The sequence below is a fragment of the Rana temporaria genome, chromosome 2, assembly GCF_905171775.1.
Source record: "Rana temporaria chromosome 2, aRanTem1.1, whole genome shotgun sequence".
In the NCBI taxonomy this organism is placed as follows: Eukaryota; Metazoa; Chordata; class Amphibia; order Anura; family Ranidae; genus Rana; species Rana temporaria.
In genome coordinates this window covers 198025564-198044398 of record NC_053490.1, presented here as the reverse complement: position 1 = coordinate 198044398, position 18835 = coordinate 198025564, and the positions used below count along the sequence as shown (strand labels likewise).

The 18835-nt window shown below is 39.7% G+C and overlaps 1 protein-coding gene across 1 annotated transcript in view; it reads right to left on the bottom strand.

Moving 5' to 3' along the window:
• The window catches only part of COL4A2 (collagen type IV alpha 2 chain), a 273847-nt gene that overhangs the window by 76281 nt on the left and 178731 nt on the right, over nt 1–18835 (bottom strand). The window contains exons 9-16 of the mRNA XM_040336208.1: nt 18715–18750; nt 18121–18183; nt 14474–14509; nt 10024–10065; nt 8095–8142; nt 4120–4206; nt 2566–2610; nt 304–366 (exon numbers count right to left, since the gene is read on the bottom strand). Coding sequence (XP_040192142.1) covers nt 304–366; nt 2566–2610; nt 4120–4206; nt 8095–8142; nt 10024–10065; nt 14474–14509; nt 18121–18183; nt 18715–18750 — 420 coding nt within the window. The remainder of the gene's footprint in view (nt 1–303; nt 367–2565; nt 2611–4119; nt 4207–8094; nt 8143–10023; nt 10066–14473; nt 14510–18120; nt 18184–18714; nt 18751–18835) is intronic.

The following is an 18835-nucleotide window of genomic DNA, read 5'->3' as shown; positions in this document are numbered from 1 at the left end:
ATGCTCTCCTTGCTTCATATTGTTTACAAGGGGTTTGTGGACTAGAATTTAACATAAAATAACGTAAAAAATAGTAAAAAAAAAATTGATTTAAAAATAATTTTTAGGTATACTGTGTGAATGGGAACACATAACAAAAATAATGTGGGGTTTTCTCAAATTTGACTGGAAAAGTGGAAATACCCTTGAATATAAGTAGCAAGTGGCACATGTCAATTGCCTGTACAAGCACATGGTGAAAGTCTTGTAACATGCATCTTTTTTTGTATAATGTATGCAATCTTTTATATAGCTTTAGTTTACCCTTGTTCCAGGGAAGCCCATGATACCTTCTTCTCCAAGCTCTCCTGATGAAACGCCTTCACCCTACAAAGGAAAGTGCTTTTTAGTAAAAGGAAATAATACTTTTTTCCCTGACTAGCAAGACTGTGACAGCTTCCTCAAATCTGCTGTTTCAATAATCTACCTGATTACTAGATATCTGCTTTTCTTTGTATTTACAATGCATCCTACATTTTAGCAGGGCGCTTTATCATGTAGAAACAGAGGAAAAGTGTTCTCTATCGACTTTATTTTACCAATTTCTTATTTTTGCAAGTTTTGCAAGGTAAGTCACAGACATTGTAAAAGCAATACACAAGAAGGTACATAAAAATGTAATAAAAAACATCACTATCAGCATCGGGAATCAACCAAGTGGAGAGGTTGAGCTTGCATGTTTTTCAGCAATGGGATCTTTGGTTCAATTTCCACCATCAACAGTATGTCATTAGAGTTTATATGTTATTCTCCCTCCCACATCCTAAAACATAGCAGTAGATAACCAGCCCTAAAATACATGTATGTTTGTTTAACTGTGGTAGGGAAATTGGAGTACAAGCAGTTCTTGTACAGAGAAAAACTTAAATGGTTTTAAAAAAAAAAAAAAAAAAAAATTCCAGTAACTTAGTAACTTCACTGATAATAACAATAATGATAATGAAAGTAACGATGAAAAAAAACAAAACATCACAGCTGCCTTTTATCTGAAGATAAACACAAACTGCAGCTTTGACCAGACTGAATAATGCCCTTTGCTGAAAAACTACCAGAGATTGCATCTCCCCATTCTGCCTTGTTGCTAGGACATCTTTCAGGCCCCGTACACACGACCGAGTTTCTCGGCAGAATTCAGCCAGAAACTCGATCGGAGCTGGATTCTACCGAGAAACTCGTCGTGTGTACACTTTTCAGCGAGGAAGCCGACGAGAAACTCGTCGGGCCAAATAGAGAACATGTTCTCTATTTCCTCGTTGTTCAATGAGGAAAGTCGGCCCGCCGAGATCCTCGGCGACTTCAACACTGAACTCGACGAGGAACTCGATATGTTTGGCACGTCGAGTTCCTCGGACGTGTGTACGGGGCCTCAGAGACTCACATCCACCATCACAGGAGCAAGCACCATCTCTGATCCAACCCCCCTCCTATGTGCATTCTCTCCCTCAATGCAGTAATTCTGAGCTCAGCATTTGAGAGCTTGTTTCTGTGATATTAGGTAAAAGTATAAGCTGGGCATAGCTTAGCAGAATCCTTAGAAACAAGTCAGAACAGGGAGATGCAGTCTTTGGGAGTGTTTTTCAGTCAGGTATCATGAAGCATGTAAATAGCCTACACCTATAGCAAGGACATTATCCAGCTTTAGTCAAAGGTGAAGTGTTTGTTTTTACCTGCATAGGCAATTTTTTTTTTTTTTTTTTGGTAAAGGTGAATAATGCCTTTAAGGACTTTATCAGTAGCAGCATCACATACTAACAGTCAGGTAGGTCAATCATGAGGAAAAAAAAATAATATATATATTTATATATAAAACAAATATTTTTCTGGGTGTGGCAGCATCATTGAAGTGCCAGCACCATCACCATCTTGGACCCTACACACCCTATTCCAGCCGATGGACTACACCTTGTCTTTCCTTGCCATGGGATCCGTGTGGACCTTCTGCAACCTTCCTTGGTCAGAGAACACATGTGATAAGGTAACAAGCTTTTTCTGATATGCACATTACTTTGGGCTTGGGCTGCAACGTATGTGGTGGGCTTGGAGTAAGTATGATTATTGGATGCCGCTCTCATTATGTAATTGTGACTGTACACACTTCCAGCACAACTGTGCTTGCATTCACACTGCACTTACTGTTGAATTATGCTTGTATACTACACTCAGTGTCTTAGACTCCAGTGGGTGTATAGGAGTGGCTAAGCTGTTCTTTAGGATATTAAGGAATATAGAATACATAAAATTTCAATTTATTACTAATAAAAAAGTATATACTGACATTGTTATATATAAAATTATATTCTAAATGCTAATGTGTGGCAAATTATTAACATGATGTAATGAATTCTACATCCATTGTAATGCAGTAATACAGTCTACAACCATTTTTTTAGTTTATAAGAGACATTCTAATATTTTATCATCAATACATTGTTATGTATATATAAATGAACCATAAGACAGCTAGGAACAAATACTACCCTCTTCCAAATAATACCAATCAAGTGTTTCATGAAATCAATTACTTACTGGTGCTCCATAGTCCCCCCTCTCTCCTTTTTCACCCTTTTCAGCCTAGAAAGAGCAGATCACAGACTAAAAACAGATCTTTTTATAATAAGAGTATTTTCCATTAATAACATCTTTGGCAAGTTAAAACGTGACATATAACCTTCACAGGGAATTTAAAGACGTTTCAATAATTTTTCCGATTTGTTTGCAAAAGACCTTGATATACAATTTGTTTTCAATATTAGTATTTATCAATTAAATTGTCCATATGGCATCCATGTTTTTGTACATTTTTACTCAATTTTCCAGTATTTGACTTATTTGTGCATTCATGATGGTTTTGCTTTACTGCTCCTTTTTACAGTGAAAGTCTTTGGGTTTATTTTTACTAAATGAGTAGATATTTTTTCTCAGTTTGTAAATGTATACAAAACTTGTTAAAATTTAAAGAGAAGTGATTAATGATATATTCTCTGAATGGTCTAAGGTTAATAATGATGTACCCCTAGTTTCAGTTTGGGGCCTTTAGGTTGTACCCTGTTTATAAAGGATATAGAGTTTGGCATTAAAAATAACATTTCAGTGTTTGCAGGTGACACCAAACTATGTACCCAATACACATATACAAATAAAATGCATATTACCATTTATAGGTAACACCATAAAGATATGAAGTCTACACGTGTATAACTAGTCTTATATTAACCACTTAACCCCCGGACCATATTGCTGCCCAAAGACCAGAGCACTTTTTGCGATTCGGGACTGCGCCGCTTTAACTGACAATTGCGCGGTCGTGCGACGTGGCTCCCAAACAAAATTGGCGTCCTTTTTTTCCCACAAATAGAGCTTTCTTTTGGTGGTATTTGATCACCTCTGCGGTTTTTATTTTTTGTGCTATAAACAAAAATAGAGCGACAATTTTGAAAAAAAATAATATTTTTTACTTTTTGCTGTAATAAATATCCCCCAAAAATGTATAAAAAAACTTTTTTTTCCCTCAGTTTAGGCCGATATGTATTCTTCTACAAATGTTTCGTAAAAAAAATCGCAATAAGCGTTTATTTATTGGTTTGCGCAAAAGTTATAGCGTTTACAAAATAGGGGGTATTTTTATGGCATTATGGCGGACACTTCGGACACTTTTGACACATTTTTCGGACCATTGGCATTTTTATAGCGATCAGTGCTATAAAAATGCATTGGATTACTATAAAAATGCCACTGACAGTGAAGGGGTTAACACTAGGGGGCCGGGAAGGGGTTAAGTATGTCCCTGGGTGTGTTCTTACTGTGGGGGGGGGGGGGTGGCCTCACTAGGGGAAACACTGATCCTCTGTTCATACATTGTATGAACAGAAGATCAGCATTTCCCCCCCTGACAGGACCGGGAGCTGTGTGTTTACACACACAGCTCCCGGTCCCCGCTCTGTAACGAGCAATCGTGGGTGCCCGGCGGCGATCGAGCCCGCCGGGCACACGCACGGGAGCCTCCGGCGGCTGGAGAAATACAATAGCAGAATAAACAAGGTATTTTGTTCATGAATAGGTCATATCAGTGAAGTTTCTTACCAAATAATCTATTATGGAAGTATCAGAAGGCTTAACTTGCTCTAAGTGGCACGGTGCACCCGTGGGTCCTGTTGTTCCAGGCTCACCCTGTGGAGTATGGGACAGAAAAACAGAGTTTATATACAACTTTAATTTCTTTATTTTTCTGGTATCTTCACATTGTCACTGGATCTGCATGTCCTAGTCTTATTCCTGCTTTTGTTTTTTTTTTCAACCAGGAAAGAAAATAAGAAGACAGCGAGCATGATTGATGACATTCATAAGCACAAGACCAGAGAGCATTGGTTCAACTGGGACAACTGAGACCATCTTGGAAAAGTGTAACTTTCATCTAACCATTAATTTGTGTACGTCACCAGGCACCATTGTACTCTAGTAAAAGATGTTTAGCCTCAGACTGTGTACTAAAATTGTTCTAGAATATAATAAAGGTTTATATATTGTTGTATTCAGGTACAAACTGAATAATATATGCTTTCAATCAGTTATCTCACCGGTGGATACTCCAACCACAATTTAAGGCAGGCTTTGATGGTTCCCTTGCAACCTTCTATTTAAAATAGTAAAGAGAAAGCATAAAAAAAGGGATTCCAATTAAATTGAAAGAAATGTAGTAAAAAAAATACCTTACTTTACATTCTGGGTTCCGGTACATTTTCCCAAGAGGTGGTGACATAACTGCACCTCAACATAGGATCCTGGAATATCCATAGGTCCCAAATCCTGGAAAATCACCTACATAGCTATGAGATTTGGGATCCTCTGCACTTACAGGATACCACGGTAAAGCCTAGTGATGTCAATGGTGTCTAAATGTGTCAAAAAGTTAGGGTATAAGGTAGTTTTTTTTTTTACACTTTTCATAGAGTGTTTTTCTTTCTTATCCTTTTACTGAGGCTTTTTTTGTGGGCGGGATTTCACGGTAATATATGGTCCTCTTTAACTAATGTAAGCTTTCAGCTCTTTAGGGACACTATCTAATAGGCTTTTTTTGTTATGCGTCATAATAATGGTTAGTGAATATTTACTTTACAGCCACTTATTACATAGTGTTGACTGTCTATAAAGTTATTGTCATATATTGGTTGACATAAAAGTAACATCATGCTGCACCTTGAATTACTCCAATGATAACTCAAATTAACTTTCTCAAACATGAAAATGCACAGAAATCTTAGATGTAGTGACATTAACAGTGTGTTGAAATGGGCATACTTCTTTTCTGCTTACAATTTCTTTTTTATTAGAAAGGAAATAGCAGTTCCGTTCTAATAAAGGATTAAGAAAGGCCTCCTTTCCTGTTCATTTATCACTGTGAAATCCTTGATTACATCTTCATCCTTTGGCAATTCCTGTACAACTTCTTTTAAGATTTTCTTTGAAGCCTTCACACAGTAGAATAAGTGAAAAAGTGTAACTTAATAAATATATTAATTTGAAATGTAAGGACTGTGCCCTAAGCAGTAGCGTGACTAGCTCAATACAGCCAGACTAGTCAGCCTTGGCTTGAATTGTTATAGTTTTGCTTTATTGAATTTTCTCTAAGCTTAGGGTATTGTTTGCTTATGCCTGTTACAGGGAAATGTTTCTCAGTAGATATTGCAACAAGAAACAATGTTGATGAGTTAGGAATATTGATGTCTCCCTGGCCAATCATTGGGAGGTTTATTAACACTGGTACATGCTGGGGAAGGCTATAAATATTTAGGATGGCTTTCCAGGAGGGTTTTTGGTTCTTGCTGTTGCCATAAGAAAAGGAGGTCTCTGCCTCTCAGGCCACTGCCTAGGACGGGGAAAAGCAAAGATTGGGCCTGAGTGACTTGCACTGCCCTACTGGAGGGTACACACAGAAGGAATGAAGCTGAATCCTTGTTGCAGTACAAGTGGAACGATCTTCACTGCTGAAGAGTTTACTGGACAGATGAGTACAAAATGCTGTCGGTTGCCTGAAGAGTACAGATTACCAGTCTCAGTTTAAAAGTTCTTTGTGTAATGATTGTTGGTAAGGATGAGCCGAACACCCCCTGGTTCGGTTCACAGCAGAACATGCGAACAGGCAAAAAATTTGTTCGAACACACGAACACCGTTAAAGTCTATGGGACATGAACATGAAAAATCAAAAGTGCTTATTTTAAAGGTTAATATGCAAGTTATTGTCATAAAAAGTCTTTGGGGACCTGGGTCCTGCCCCAGGGGACATGTATCAATGCAAAAAAAGTTTAAAAAACGTCATTTTTTTTGGGAGCAGTGATTTTAACGCAACGGGGGTTTCCCGTTACACATCAGAGGGGAGCGGGGTCACCCGTAACACCACGGGGAAACCAGGGAAACCGCTGGTCCCCAAACACTTTTTATGACAATACCTTGCATAATAACCTTTACAATTAGCACTTTGGATTTGGAAAAGCCCTGATTCTTGTGACCTAACACTCTCCTTGAGTTTATTGTGCCCTAATAAACTCTTTATCTGTTCTAAAGTGACTGGTGCCCAATTTTGTTCCTGAACAAAAGTCAGGGATTCTGGCCTCAGGTTTAAAAACTTGAATGTAGTACTGTACTAAAAACTCTGTTTTTTTTAAAATAACAATCAATTTAGCACAACACAATACATGTGTTCAATTAAAAGTGTTAAAACCTACTACTTCTATATGTTATCACAGCCAAAGTGTTGGGTTCCTGTGTGCAGCTTCCCTAAACTTCCAGTTGGGGGACGCACACACATTACTTTTTTTCCAGCCTCCTGTGGCCCCTCCTTGAGACTACATGTCCGATACATCATAATGCCCTCACCATGCGTAATGCTTACAAGCTGCTTCATTCAATGCTCTCAGGCTGCCTGTGTGTGTCTGTGAATGCAGCACTAGTATTTTTGTAGTTTCTCCAGGGAGAATGCACAAGTTCCAATGGAACCTTTTAGGTGAAAGAGCAAATTTCACACAGGAAAGCAATGCAACAGGGTCACATGGTTCAAGAAAAAAGGATAAAGTCAACACATTGAAAAACAACATAAAAGGTAAGTATTAAAAAAATAAAAATAAATAGCTTTTATAATTATTTTGGTTGGAAATTCACTTTGCAAAACAAAAACCAATTATGTGCAAGTAAAACAAAACAGAATGTATGCTATGTATATGATTGAAATAAGCACAGCCTCAATTTTTTTACTTAAAGGGGTTGTAAAGGTAAAAAAAAAAAAATCCCTAAATAGCTTCCTTTACCTTAGTGCAGTCCTTCTTCACTTACCTCATCCTTCGATTGTGCTTTTAAATGTCCTTATTTCTTCTGAGAAATCCTCATTTCCTGTTCTTCTGTCTGTAACTCCACACAGTAATGCAACACTTTCTCCCTGGTGTGGAGAAAGCCTCTTGAGGGGGCGAGGGGAGAGCAGGAGGGTCAGGACGCTATCTACTTTGCAGATAGAGAAAGGAGCTGTGTGTTAGTAGGCGTCCTGACACTCCTGCTCGCCCCCTCCCCCCTCAAGAGGCTTTCTCCACACCAGGGAGAAAGCCTCGCATTACGGTGTGTAGTCACAGACAGAAGAACAGGAAGTGAGGATTTCTCAGAAAAAATAAGGACATTTAAAAGCAAAATCGAAGGATGAGGTAAGTGAAGGAGGACTGCATTAAGGTAAAGGAAGCTATTTAGGGGAAACAAATTACCTTTACAACCCCTTTAATGATTGATGAACATTCTCTGCACCTTTAGAAAATGAAACCCCATGGGGTTGATTAACTAAAAAAGTGCAAAATCTGGTGCACCTGTACATGGTAGCCAATCAGCTTCTAACTTCAGCTTGTAAGATTAATCTTTACCAAATTTTGCGCTCTCCAGTTTTAGTAAATCAACCCCTATGTGTACATTTTAGTGAAATGTAATCAATTTGCATGTTCTCAACACAGACTGGCACAAAATGTATCATGTGCATAAATACAGTGAATAACCTGCACGTTCACTATAACAAATAATTGAATCACCTGTGTTTGGCATGGAACGCCTGGGGGCCCTGGCTTGCCTGGGTCACCCTGTAATTACACAAAAATACTGTATTAAGAATAAGGCTTTAAAATACATACAGTGGAATTCAATAAAGCAGTAAAGTATTTTTTCTGGCTGTATGGCCCCTTTAATATGGCCTACGCCTAATTCATGAAAGCCTTGTGCCAGTTTTGGTACAGATATTGACACACATGCCAGATTCAAGTAGTTTTCGCTACGACCACCTTTAGAATCTGTCATTATGTATGTAATAGATTCTAAATGAATTACTACCAGTTTACAGGTAAGCACACAGGCAGTGATTGCATTTGCGATCAACACAAAGTGGATGCACATTGGAGTGGGGTTTTGTGTGTCCATTACTTTATTAATATGTTTTACATTGGCAACATTGGCTGTTGGACAAGGGATGTCTTAATAACCAATGATGCAAGTCACACTGAGCTAACAGTGGGCAGAGTCTGTTGGGGAACTGTGAGAGCCTAGTTACTCCATCAGGTCTGTGATCGATGGTAGATTGTAGTGGGCGGATCCATAGCCACAATTCATTTTAATAGCAGCTTTGGAATCTTCCCACTGCCATCAGCTGTCAATTACAGGCAAAGCGGACCTGATGGAGTACTAGTCTCTCACAGTTCCCCATCAGGTTCCACACACCTGACAACTTGTGGGCAGAACCTGATGGGGATCTCTGAGACTAGATCCCCACCAAGTCCATCTTGCCTGTGAATGACAGCGCACAGCAGTGGGACCCCACTTCTGTTTTAAAAACTCCTCAGTCTTGTCCTGGTCAGGGGTGGCGGTGTCCTGTCAGAATAGCGGCCATAGGGGTGGTGGCCGTGGATAGAGGGGGCGGCACTCTATCACCCCTAATGGATGGGCCGCAACTGTATTTGACACAATTATATTACAGAAGCATAACAGTTTACATTATCTAATACTGTAAGAGTGGATTCTAGCATTTTACAAGCACTTTAACTTGATTTGACTTGGGATTCCTGACAGACAGGGAGGGAGCAGGGCCGATCCTAGGGTCACAGGCGCCTGGGTGCAGAAATATTTCTGGCGCCCCACATGGGCGTCGTCCTTTTACTAACCCCTCCCCTTTACAAATGTTTCTATGGCAATGACTCAACCACAAAGATGCTCCCCCACAAAGTTTTCATTACCCTGGGATCCTTACATGATCTCCTAACAATAAACAAAATACAGGAAGAGAAGCAAAGTACTTTATTGGGACCTGGAGAAGGGCCTCTGTGATGGACACAGAGAGGGCTTCTGTTAGAGGGTCTGTTAGATGTTTGGCGCCCCCACCTCTGCAGGCGCCTGGGTGCAATGCACCCTGTGCACCCTGCCTAGGATCGGCCCTGGGAGGGAGAGGGGGAGAGAAGACAGCACATGACATGATAAGACCTACTCTGAAAATAAGCCCTACTGTGTCTTTTTTGTTGACAAAATTTGTATAAGCTTATTTTCAGGGAAACATGTTACCTTTTTGCACTGGTAACACTCAGTAAAACAAAGAAACCCTGTTGCAGTGTGTTATGATGCAATTTAATTTTAAAATAAAGCCCTTAACTCTATTACAGTAGCAGGCAACAAACTGACACTGCATTGCTGCATTAAAATCAAGGGTCGGTGCATTTGGGTATTCTGCCAGCACATTAGAGGGTTGCCTTAATGCAGTGCAACATAATGCATGATGATGCTGTACGTTACAACACATGTGTGAACTTGGTAGATCAAACAAGACATCTAATATCTGTTAACTTCTGGATCTGTTGTCAATTACTATTTTCACCAATACATCATGTAATTCTGTTAAGGAGACAGAAAAAAAAGCCCTCTGCCACCTGTATGACATAACTGTATTAACATTTTTTTTATACCAAGAATACGTTATTTACCATTTCTCCCTTCTGTCCAAAAAATCCAATCCCTTTGCTGCCCTATAAAATGACATATATAAAGTTAGAAAATACTGTATGGAAATTAAGTTGAAATGTATTATTAAACATACTTACAGCAGGTGACAAAACATTCTTATTCTCATATAACAAAATGAAACATTTACAGCTAGCTGCTCACTGTAAGAGCCGGTTCACACTGGGGCGACTCGTGAGGCGACTCAGTCGCCTGGGAAGTCGCTCTCTGCTCTATTCAATAGAATTGTTCTAATAGGAGCGATGCAAGTTGCTCCGACTTAGAAAAAGGTTCTTGTACGACTTTGGGGGCGACTCGGGGGGACTTGCATTGATTTCAATACAGAAGTCATTTTGCAAGTCGCCTCTGAAGTCGTCTTGAGATCGCCTTGCGGAGTCGCCCCCAAAGTCGTGCCGCCCCAGTGTGAACCAGGTCTAAGGCCTCATGCACACTAGGTAAAAAATGCAGCTTTTAAGGGCATTTGATGTTTTTTTTTCTGCCTATAACTGCCCCTCTTTGTTAGCTTATGTGTCCATGAGTGGTTTGCTGCAAAAATATGCCTGGCTTGCTGAAATGTGTGTAAGAGCATCTAAATGCTCTTAAACTCTAGGCGTGTTTAGTGCTTGAGCGTTCATTCATTTCAATGGTCAAAATAAACGAATATTCCAGCCAATGAAACAAGTGAATGCCAAAATGCTTGATGGGCCTGAATGCATCAAAACACTTTTCAAAAACGTGGCTTTAGGCATGTTTTTAAAGCCGTGTTCTCCTGCCAGGATAGAGGAGTTTAGAAGAGTTTCAGCATGTATGAAGGCTAATAAGTGTAATATTCATGTCCTTGTTGGACAACTTTTACAGTAGCATTACAGAGATTGTGGTTGTGTTGTGATAATTGCTATTATTGTCACAATGCTATTCTTGTGTCTATAGCTATTACCAGATTATTACATGTATTTTTTCAGTTTGGTGAATATTCTATCTCTGTTTCTATGTTATTTTTAACATATAGCCATATGTACTGTATAACTAGGATGCTATTTGTGTGTCTTTTAGCTTTGTAGTACAGATTTTGCAGTTATTGTGTAACTGCTTTGTTTCTTGGTAGTACATAAAGGGTATGTGTAACCAATTTTTTTTGAGTTTTAGAGAGTGGGAAAGGGTCAAAACCCCTTCAGCTTATTTTTTGTTGCCTTTTTCCAGTTAGGGAAATTTTCTTTCGGTGTTTGTCCTGGAAAAGCAAAATGCATGGGTTTTTCCCTCTTGGACAGTTGTCACCAGAACATTGTGGGGTTGATTCACTAAAACGAGAGCATGCAAAATTGGGTGCAGCTGTGCATAAAACCAGTCAGCCTTAGGCCTCGTACAGACGACTGGATCTATCCGCTGGGATTGATCCGCAGATCAGTTCCAGCGGACAAATCCGGTCGTCTGTACGGCCTAGCGGATATTTTTCCGCAGATTAAAATCCGGCCGATCGATTTCAAGCGGATAGAAATTTCTTAGCATGCTAAGAAATCTATCCGCTTGAATCGTGTCCAGCGGATTGATCCGGTCATCTGAACAGACTCACCGGACTAATCCGTCCGCTCCCATCCCTCGCATGCGTCGTAATGATTCGACGCATGCGTGGAAGTAGTTACCTTCCAGCGTCGCGCACGTCGCCGCGTCATCGTCGCGGCGACGGCGCGACACGTCACCGCGGATGTATTCCGTGCGGATTTCGATCTGATGGTGAGTACAGCCATCAGATCCAAATCCGCCAGAGGATGTATCCGCTGGAAACGGTCCGGCGGACCGTTTCCAGCGGATATCCTCTGGTGTGTACGGGACCTTAAGGTTTTATTGTGAAAGCTTAACTGAACAAGCTAAATTTAGAAGCTGATTGGCAATTATGCACAGCTGTATCAGATTCTGAGTGTTCTAGTTTTAGTAAATCTCCTCTGTGTCTTCATTGCAATATTTATACCCACCTTTTGTTCATTTATTTATTTATTTATACATTTTTGGATGTGCCATCAATTTCTGACTAAATAAAAATGATCTCCAGGGCAAACCTAGCAGGGATACAAACTTGATTTTTTGAGCCCGAAGATTGAAGCGCTGCACTGAAATACTGGAGTAAAAAATTCCCAATGTTTAATAGGTGCTACTGCCAAAGCATTTAAACGGAAGTAAACCCATAGATTTAACAGTGTAACAAAAACAGTTAAACTTCCGGCACTTACCGGAAGCGTAACTGTGGCATTGGATGTGCTTTCAACCAAACTATCAAACCATCCAATGGCCGATGTCATAACAGATCACATGTGCAGCATCATGGCAGTTGAAGATTAAACAGAGGCCAAGGTGGCAGCTTCCTTGGCTGAAAACGATAGGAGGGTTTACTTCCACTTTAAGGGACTTGACATCATCCCCTTCATCGGGGCTTAAACTATATGGATCCACTGGTGTGGACTCAAAACTGGTATTACAACTCTGCATAGAGGTAACTTGGAAACATTCAGTAGCTGTCAAGTTCTCTCAATGCAGAGTTTTAATAACAGCTTTGAGTCCACACCAGTAGGATCCAAATATTTTAAGCCCCGATGAAGGGTATGGCATGAGGTCCCCGAAATGCATTTGCTGTAGTACCTATCTTACATTGAGAATAAAATCTTATTTTAGACTCCAGTATTTTAATACAGTATAGTGCTTCGATCTTCAGACTCAAATATTATTTTGACATTTCAAGGTTTCTGTGGCAGTTCCTCAGTTCATGTAAGCATCCCACATATAATCTGTACAGTTTTACCAATAGCATGAAAATAATATCTACTTAAAGTTTCAGTGCCTTCAATCTACCACTTCAATCAATACAAACTTGGCAGGGGTTTAAATTCTTACCTATTCAAAACTTTATTTTTTTTATCTCTATACATGTGGCCTGATAATCTAAAAGCTTCATAACCTACAGTTCTCATTTATTTTATGTTATTCAAGAAACAGGGATTTCTAACTTGTTAAAGCCAAAGGGCAAGGGTTCTACAATTCAAAAAGATAAATACAGAGCTTTTTTTCTCAGAAAATAGGTGCAGGAACTCAACCACGATCCCGTTCCGTTTTCACAAACAGTAGAAGGGTCTTAAAGGGGCATTAAATACCAGGATTGCATAACATACAGAGTGCAGAGTTCAGGGGGTTACACACAGAGTGTAGAGCTGCCACTTGTAAACACAAAAACGGGACTTCTGTGTTTACAAGTGATTGTGGTGAGCAGGCACCAAAGGGTCTGAGCCAGAGGTGGTGGAACTGAGTTCCCCCAAGTTCCCCCTGAAAAAAAACCCTGGATAAATAGCTAAATAAGTTTGCAACTATGTAAAATCCAGCAGAGCATGAAACTTTTCCAAAAGCCCCCAATTATACCCTGCAGACCACTTTTTTTGTTGTTTTTCAGAACCTGAAAAATGATGTGAAGCCCACACACGATCATTTAAAATGATAGTTTTTAAAAACAATGTTTTTTTTAATGCCGAAAAATGATCGTGTGCATAATAACTGGCAAGCTGCATTTAATATACATGTTGTTATTGGGTTTAGACACACTTTTACTGTTTTTTTTTGTATATTCAAATAATGTAGCGCTAGAAATACTGTATGACAAACAGATGGTTCCATTGTAAAGGAGAACAATAGTTGGTATGTATAAAAGCCTTGGGACTTGCAACTTGCCATAGAGTTGTTTTGAATATTACACAAAACAAAGGAAGTTTTGCATGAACCATCCACTCTTGTTAGGCTGAAAATGCACTAATCTTGTTTTGCTCAAAGTAAAACTTATATACAGTAGAATTGTCACAGTAACCATCTTATGAACGCACTACATCTTGTTCTGTCCTCACAGACAATGACCTGTGTTGGGAGAACCTTTCTGAACATTGCAGATAGTAACCATCTGTGTATCTTTCTAGTTCTAAGGCCTTGTACACACGACCGAGGAACTCGACGGGCGAAACACATCGTTTTCCTCGTCGAGTTCCTTGTTAGGCTGTCGAGGAACTCGACAAGGCAAGTTTCTCCATTCCCGTCGAGGAAATAGAGAACTTGCTCTCTTTTTGGCTCGTCAAGTTTCTCGACAGTTTCCTTTAACGAAAATGTACACACGACTGGTTTCCTCGGCAAAAAAATATCTCCCAGCAAGTTTCTTGCTGGTTTTTGCCGAGAAACTCGGTCGTGTGTACGAGGCTTCAGACCCTGCTGTCAAACTGACAGATTTGTTTGTGGCATTTGGAACCAATATTACAAAAAATAGGCTTATCTGAAAGCACAGAGAGGCCCTACTACTATACTACTAGTATAATGTTTCTAATACATTTCTTTGTGAGTGTTATGCTGCAGTGTATAGCAGATATATAATTTAATATAGGGTACAAACAATTGTGGCCTGTTAAAACTTACTGGTGGTCCTGCTGATCCAGGAGGTCCCGCTGGTCCCTGTAAATACAATTCCATAAGGTTAAAACTCGGAGGGTGCTTGTCCCCATAACTCTGCCACTGTAAATTTTGTCCTTTTATACAGTACATAAAAAAAGATTACATATGCTCAAATTGCACCTGTGCCCAGACTATGGATATTACACTGTTTACATATTCTTAAGCAGTAAATATTCAAAACAAGCACTCACCCTCACAGGGCCATTTTTAAGGCAGGGCAAATGGGGAAGCTGCCCAGGGCCCTGTCATTATTGTGGGGCCCAAAGCAGCTGCCTCATACTTGCCAACTATCCCAGTTTAAATTCCCTTCTCTTGAAGTTTTAGTCCTTGGCTGTGTCCTGATATCTCAGTGTGAAGTGCTGCTACTAATGCTGCCCAGCTCTGCCCTGTTGTTGTGTACAGATGACTCACCTGCAGACCCTGTGTTTACATGTAAATAACCATCATTCATATGTAAATAATGGGAGCATTCATACGTAAAAAGCTGAGGCCAGCGGCATTCATATGTATATCGTGCCCCTCTGCAGTGAAGAGATGATGTTCTGTAACCTTTAGCATGCAGTCAGTAAGTGATAATGATATGCTGTAACCTCTGGCAACCAATCGCAATCACTGCCTGATCTGATACCGTAAACTGATTTTAAGTCTAGCTGATATTTGTTGTATGTCTCAGATCAGGTGGACAGCAAAATCGCATGGGGGGCCCCCCCAAAGAAATTTTTTGCCCAGGGTCCAATCAAGATGAAAGACGGCCCTGCACCCTCCTCTCAAGCTGCTTTTCCTCTGAGGTAGTTCATTTTCAAAGATCCCCAGAGATTACAAAGATTCAGAAATTATGTTTTAGTGAGGTTTTTTTAGAAACATCTGCCAATATTTTCTCTCCATAGAAAGCAAAAATTGGTTTATGTGCCTTATGTATGAATTTTGAAAATACATTTTCCACAATGCCCATAGCTGCAGAGGTGAACAGACCTGTTTTAAAGTGCTTTTACTGCTTGTTCAGAATATAAAAATACTTTAGTGTGCATAGTCTTGGCACAAATTAAAGCTGCAGGAAAAAAATAAAGTAGCATATTAAATGTAAAAAAAAAAAAAATCTTTTTGCGGCAATACTCACCAATCCTGAGCTGCCTCCGCTCTATTTTATTCATGTCTGCAGATAGAGGTTGCTAGTTTTGTGGGTTGAATTATGCTGATTATCATTCAACCCATCTCCTCTCAGCCCAGGTCATTGTGGAACCTTTGGGGGCACCATCATGATCTGAGCTTGCTGTACTACTGTATGAAATAGCATTACATGAATGCTGTTCAGAGCAGGATTAAGGACAGGCTACCGCTGCTGCCAGACAAAAAGAGGAGGGGAAAAAGAGGAGGAGCCTGTGATCTATGGGTGAACAGAGGGCTGCTTGATCAAAGGTATGTACGCTTTTATTTTATTTTAAATTAGCTGTGGTGGGGGCCTTAGGAAGTTGGGTTGGATAGGGAAAAGGTTGAGTTTTTTATGTAAACATGAAATCTAGCTTTAAAATAGAAAGGAAATACATTATCATATTGTTCCGTAGCACTGTTTGCAACATCAGTACTAAAATGCTCAGGCTTATTCAGAAAGGGTTTGTCAAGTGCATTTCCCTATAATGACCAATAAATTGGTTGATGTTGGTTAATGCACTTGTAACCTGGACTGTAGCTGAAAACTGCTGTGGAACTTCTTCCTTTGTTGCTGCTATATTATTCTTTTGCAGTGTGGACAGGGTTAAACTGAGTATTCATTAATTTAGACGTACAGCAGTCATCTTTAAAGCAGAGCTTCAGGCTCCTTAAAAAAAAAAATTAAAAGTCAGCAGCTACAAATACTGTAGCTGCTGACTTTTATTAGCAGGACACTTACCTGTACACAAATCCAGCGGTGTCTTCGCCCAAGCTGATTTTTTCATCAGCTCTCGGGTACTGCTGCTGCCATTTCAGCTAAGGGAAACTGGCAGTGAAGCCTTGTTGCTTCTCAGTCGGTTCCCTACTGCACTTGCGTGAAGCATGCTGCATTTTGTGAATGGTCCAGCCTCAGGGGAAGGAAGAGGGGGCCGTGGCAAAGTCAGCCAGAAGTGGCAGTGGGTACCTGTCAAAACCAGGTACCTACCCCCCCCCTGAAAAGGTGCCAAATGTGGCAGCGGAGGGAGGGGGAGGAGGCAGATAAGCAGAGCTACCCTTTTTAGGTGGAGGTCCACTTTAAGGAGACCACTTTGCAATGTTTGTCTATAAATAATCTCCAGTGGAGGGGCAGCTATCTAGCTATCTTGGCTGGGTCTGGATTGATCCTGGAGGATGTGATTAGCTAATGCAACAAAGCAAGGAAAAATGTGTCTGCAGGCCGCTGAGAGGTAAAAAGAAGACAATAAACTGGGCTGCTGCTGCAGACTACACACTCTTTTAAGTCATTCATTATATGGCCTGATATCACAAACCAGAAGGCTTTAAAGTGATATTAAAGGTTACATTATTTAAAAAATACTATACTTACCTTACCAAAACCATTGCACAGAGCAGCCACTGCCACTTGGGTCCCCTTGGCTCGTCTTCTCCGAGTGCCCCCATAGCAAGTCCTTTGCTCTGGGGGCATTCGTACATGCTCACTCTCGAGCCCCCCATAAGACACACAGAACGGGGCTTGGCTCTGCCCCCGGGCTCTACTCATTGGCTTACTGGCTATGATTGACAGAAGCGGGAGCCAATGGCTCCTGCTGCTGTGTCTCAGGAAATAAGATGAGAGAGACTGCCGCTCTTGTGCACATTGCTGGTTTGGGCTCTGGTAAGTATTAGGGCATCTGCAGGGGGAGCTGCATACTGAAGGTTATTTACCTTTGTGCATAGAATACATGAGGGTAAAAAAACTTTAACCTTAAGAACCACTTTTATTTTCTAGAGCAGTTTGAAAAGCACAATGTTTGCTGTTGTCCACTTTCTCCATTGTCACTTTCAGTTCTGTTAATATGATGATACCTAAATGTCAGCTGGTTAGACTTTTAAAGGAAAAAAAATATATATAATTCTGATATACCTTTATGTTTAATTGTTTTTAAAGTTTATATGATTTTAAAACTATATTTTACATCTGATTTTACTATTGATATCAAATATTTTATCAGCAAATCATTATTTATTAAAAGCATCCTGACACACACAGCTTTATAAGTTTTCTACAAAGGGAGAACAGCAGAAGCTGTTTTCCTTTAGCCTCTTTCTGACAGAAACTCTGTATTGAGCCACTTGTACAGAGCAGGACTCATTGGATTCATGCAGAGCTGTCTGTAAATTGGAATTGTTGAACTCTGTAAACAGTAGCCATTTTTCAACACAGCAGTTAAGGATAAACTGGAAAATGTGAAAAATTGCCTATTGCTGAAATTTTTGATTGGATATAAGAATACAAATATTCATAGGAAGCATATACTGTGTATGTATATATATATATATATATGCATTTTCTTATTATTTTAAAATCTAGATTATAATACCTAAAAAATACAATAAAAACAGTACACATCCCCTTTAGGTTTAGCCCTTTTCATTTTCTGTGCTGTTTGTATAGAACAAACGTGTGTCTTTAGTGTACTTACAGGTAATCCTAGTTCACCCATTGGACCGATGAATCCCACTTTACCTGGAGGACCATTTGGACCCTGGAAATTTCAAAAAATTAATCAAACAGTAATTATGTAGTTAATGACATCTAGAATAATTGGGCATGTACATTATATGGAAGAACATTGCCCCTTGTTTAACAGCAGAAAAGTAGAAAGGATGTTATTCCAGTGCTGTGTCTATCTACCTGATCACATATATCATAATATTATAAATAAACAAATATTCCAGTATAATTTGATAGCCATCGTTGTTCATTTCTACTCTGGGCAACATCTGCACAGAGACTGTACATATACTCTAGGTATGGCAAATTCTACCTACAATCTGATAATGTCTTCAGTGCTTGAGATTGAGAGGCAGGAGCCCCTGGCAATAATCGCATGAAATATCCAACAGGCTGGTTGTACCCATGTTGATCAAACAATCATCTTGCTTAAAATGAGCCTGCCCAGATGTGATTTGAATCTGGCCGAGGTTGGTACAAAGAGAAAATTTGTGCATTGACTTAACAAAGTAAAGCTGACATTCTCTTTGAATTTAGTGGTCAAAGATATACAAATACTCACTGGGTATCCTGCTAATCCAGGTTCACCAGGTTCACCCTAAGATAAAAAAAAAGTCAGACAAGGTTATAAAGCGTAAAAATGAATACTGTACATAGTTTATTGTTGTAACGATACAGTAAAC